At 36.5% G+C, this 3,219-nt stretch overlaps 1 protein-coding gene across 1 annotated transcript; it reads right to left on the reverse strand.

The window, feature by feature from the left end:
• Positions 1–483: 483 nt before the first annotated feature.
• On the reverse strand, positions 484–1,890 carry LOC128191996 (uncharacterized). Its single transcript, XM_052864390.1, has 2 exons — positions 1,013–1,890; positions 484–760 (listed from the first exon to the last, which is right to left on the reverse strand). Exons 1-2 carry the CDS (start codon positions 1,683–1,685, stop codon positions 708–710), a joined length of 726 nt encoding a protein of 241 aa, XP_052720350.1. The 5' UTR covers positions 1,686–1,890; the 3' UTR covers positions 484–707.
• Between the last annotated feature and the right edge of the window lie 1,329 nt (positions 1,891–3,219).

Consider the following 3,219-nt stretch of genomic DNA (forward strand, 5'->3'; position numbering starts at 1 on the left):
TATACTTAGAGATTAGCGAATTATTACATGGATCAAAGATGTTTTATTACATCATTCTGTGATTAAATGATTATACAAAAATTAATCACATCAACTTTTTCAAGTACGACGAACCTCGTCACCTATAGCAAGCTTGTGTGCTTTGTCGAACCCAGTGAGGGTAGTGGGGTTGAATTGAAAGACATGGAATGAATATAACAAGTAGTATTTGCGTTTTTTTCAGGCTAAGGTAGAAATAAAATCCAGTCAGGGGTTACTTACAAAAAAGTGATGGAGGGCCAGAAATTCCTTATTCATTTATTTAAACGGTAAGGTTATGCCAGTTAATTAAGGCTTATCCAAAGGTGATTTGGTATATCATTTATAGTTATTTTATGCAACCATTTAAGCAGTGAATGCTTTTTTTGGATGTCGTCGGTCCTATGACACACCAAGCGGTGCAGACAAATTGAATACCGCGCAATAAAGTAGATTGAAATCCATTTAGAATAAAGAAGGAATGTGAAAAGGTACAATTCGTATAAATGTTTATAGATATATAAAATGTCTATCATAAGTGTGAAAAAATACATATACATATGTACAATATTTTTGTTATAATTACAAAATTAAAGCAATCATAAAAGTCTATTATCCAACACACTGTTGATTTCTCTTACGGGTAACAGACAGACGGATAGGCGGGAAGGTCTTATTTAAGTTCCACTTTATCCAAGTTTTAACAGGCCAGCAAACAGAACAGCGCCACCTAACACAGTCACTGAAAAAAGTACCAAGAAATAAGAGGAATAAGTTACCTAATTATACATAATAAGTAGCCTATAAATTCATAGTTATAACGAACACATAATGGTGCAAGATAACGAAGATTACACGCAGATTGATAAACTGTTTTTCTTTACAAGGAATTAAGCACAATACAGAAGCTAAAAATAGTGTACGGAAAAGATACCAGTTCGCTGGATCTGAAACAAATACAAATAAATTCAATATCTGTCAAATGAAAACTTACCTATGTCTTTGGAAACTCCATGGAATCCTAAACGCTCAAGAAATCCCGGTTCTTTGTATCCAAACATGGGGTTTCCTCTAGGGCCTAGAAGTCCGGGCATGGGGACGCCTATCGGGGAGAATCCCCACAGACCATTTGTGTATCCCCCAAAGGGATGGGTGTACCCCCCGAACGGGCTTTGGTAACCGTACCTCTGATAGACATCCAGGTGTCCATTCAGCTGCTGGAATGGGTGTATTTGGTACCCGTACAAGTTACTGTACTGCATTTGCAGCAACGCGTGCGGATGAAGATAAGGAATACTCTGTAGTCCGTAAATCTGAGGGAGAGCATACCCCATCATGTTGTAAAACCCATTACCGAGAAGTGAATAAATATCATATCCCATGAATCCATAGCCAAATGTCTGGGGTAACACGACCCCTATGTTTGGGGAGGACAGCTGTGTAGATCCGTATCCATTTCCCAAATAACCGTTAGAATAGGATCCGGAGTAGGTTGTCCCGTAGGAAGCACCAGGGGGTGAGTATGCCTGACCGGTGGGGACACCTCCGTACTGATTCTGGTTCACGTACTGTTTAGTGCCTCGACTCCATTGGTAATCATTTGTTTGTACAACAGAAAAATACGCAAAAGTAAGGCCTAGAATAACATATAATTTACTGGATTTCATCTTGTTTGGTTCTCTATCTAATTTACTAGTTACTCGGAGTATAAAGTTGTGTCTTTAACTTCTAGTTTTGGTTGCTTTTCGGTTTATATTGTACTGGAATATGTAACAAAGATGGCTGAATCATTTGCGGAAAAGGGGAAATATGGAGTGCTGAAAGTCATCATGTTTACACCTTCATCGACCAATACAAAACAGCTTGATGGTCGGACTCACCACGGCAAAGTGTCGTCAGCGGCCTGGAGTCTTTCTATTAGCCAGCGATGACCTTCGTAAGCAATCCACGCTGGCGTCGTTACCCGAACTTATAACTCTCACCGTAAGCGAGAGAACGCTATACCACTCGCTGTTTCGCAACCAGGAAGTTGTTCTATGAGAGTGCAGAAGTTGTTACGTCATTTCCTATACCGTCGGATGACTAATGGGTATACACGGCTCTACATGTATATGAATAGCAACCAAAAGGTTCATTATTTTTTTTTGGCCTTTGACAGAACTTCAAACCTTGAATACATTTCTCGTACATAAAGGTACAATACAGCGAAGTAGGATAGTTAAACGTTACAGAAATGAAAATAACGGAAATAAAAGAAAGGAAATCAAAATAATTTTGAAAGAAGTGATATGAAGAATGGCATATTTTTTTTAAGAAATAGAACTTTTTAAATCGCCTATTTTTTACAATGCCTTTGAGAAGTAACTAATATCTGTTATACACAAGTTACCAAGTAAACTATGATTGCATGAAGAGCACAAGTATTTTTTTCGTTTTCTGGGAACATGTAAAGATCTATCACAGACAAGATCATCAAATAAAAGAATGAATTATAATTAAGTTAGAGCGTAGACCTTCCCGTGGTATGTTAAAGTCAGTTCGCCTAAAACTTTCAGCCAAACGTCCTCATTGGTAAATGATATTAAAGTCAGTAATACTGATAGTGTAGCATTAATTCCAGCACTTGGCAAACTGTCTGTATTTAAAATACTTTTATTGATGAAGTAATTATTTGTACCTTGATTTTTATTATGCCGAGGAACGCAAAAGAGTAGGTAATTGTTCTCTAATGGACATCAATTAAACAATATTGACAGCTTTTAATGCAAAATTGCATTAGACCTCACAGAAATGTTAAATTTGTAAAAGGTTTACTCATAGAACACGATATCGTAATGCTCATTAATTTCTAGCTTTTGTCCGACCTTCTATTATTTTTTTTAATAATCACACCAACACAAATGCTGTATTATTCGGAACATGTCATCTAGTTCACATGCAGTGGCCGACGTACCAAGTCTTTAAAGACAATGATTTGTTTACACAGAATTTAGGTAGTGAACCATGAAAAAAAATCAATTGCAACATTTCAAACATTTTAGTACCTAGGACCAGAACAGTTCAAAAAAAAAAGTTAAAATTCTGGAGCTACAGGAGTTACAGTTTTGCGGCCTTATGAAATTGAGGAACGCATTTTCTCTTAATAATTTTATTGCAATATTTGAACCTGAAAATATAATTTAAAACAAAGGTAAATATTTA

Source organism: Crassostrea angulata, chromosome 7, assembly GCF_025612915.1.
Source record: "Crassostrea angulata isolate pt1a10 chromosome 7, ASM2561291v2, whole genome shotgun sequence".
Lineage (NCBI taxonomy): Eukaryota > Metazoa > Mollusca > Bivalvia > Ostreida > Ostreidae > Magallana > Magallana angulata.

Excerpts from the sequence above, each read along its gene's own strand:
- LOC128191996 (XM_052864390.1), bottom strand. The coding sequence starts at position 1,685 with ATGAAATCCAGTAAATTATATGTTATTCTAGGCCTTACTTTTGCGTAT. Across the intron at positions 761-1,012 it reads TGGAGTTTCCAAAGACATAG|TGACTGTGTTAGGTGGCGCT; the intron begins GTAAGTTTTCAT and ends TACTTTTTTCAG.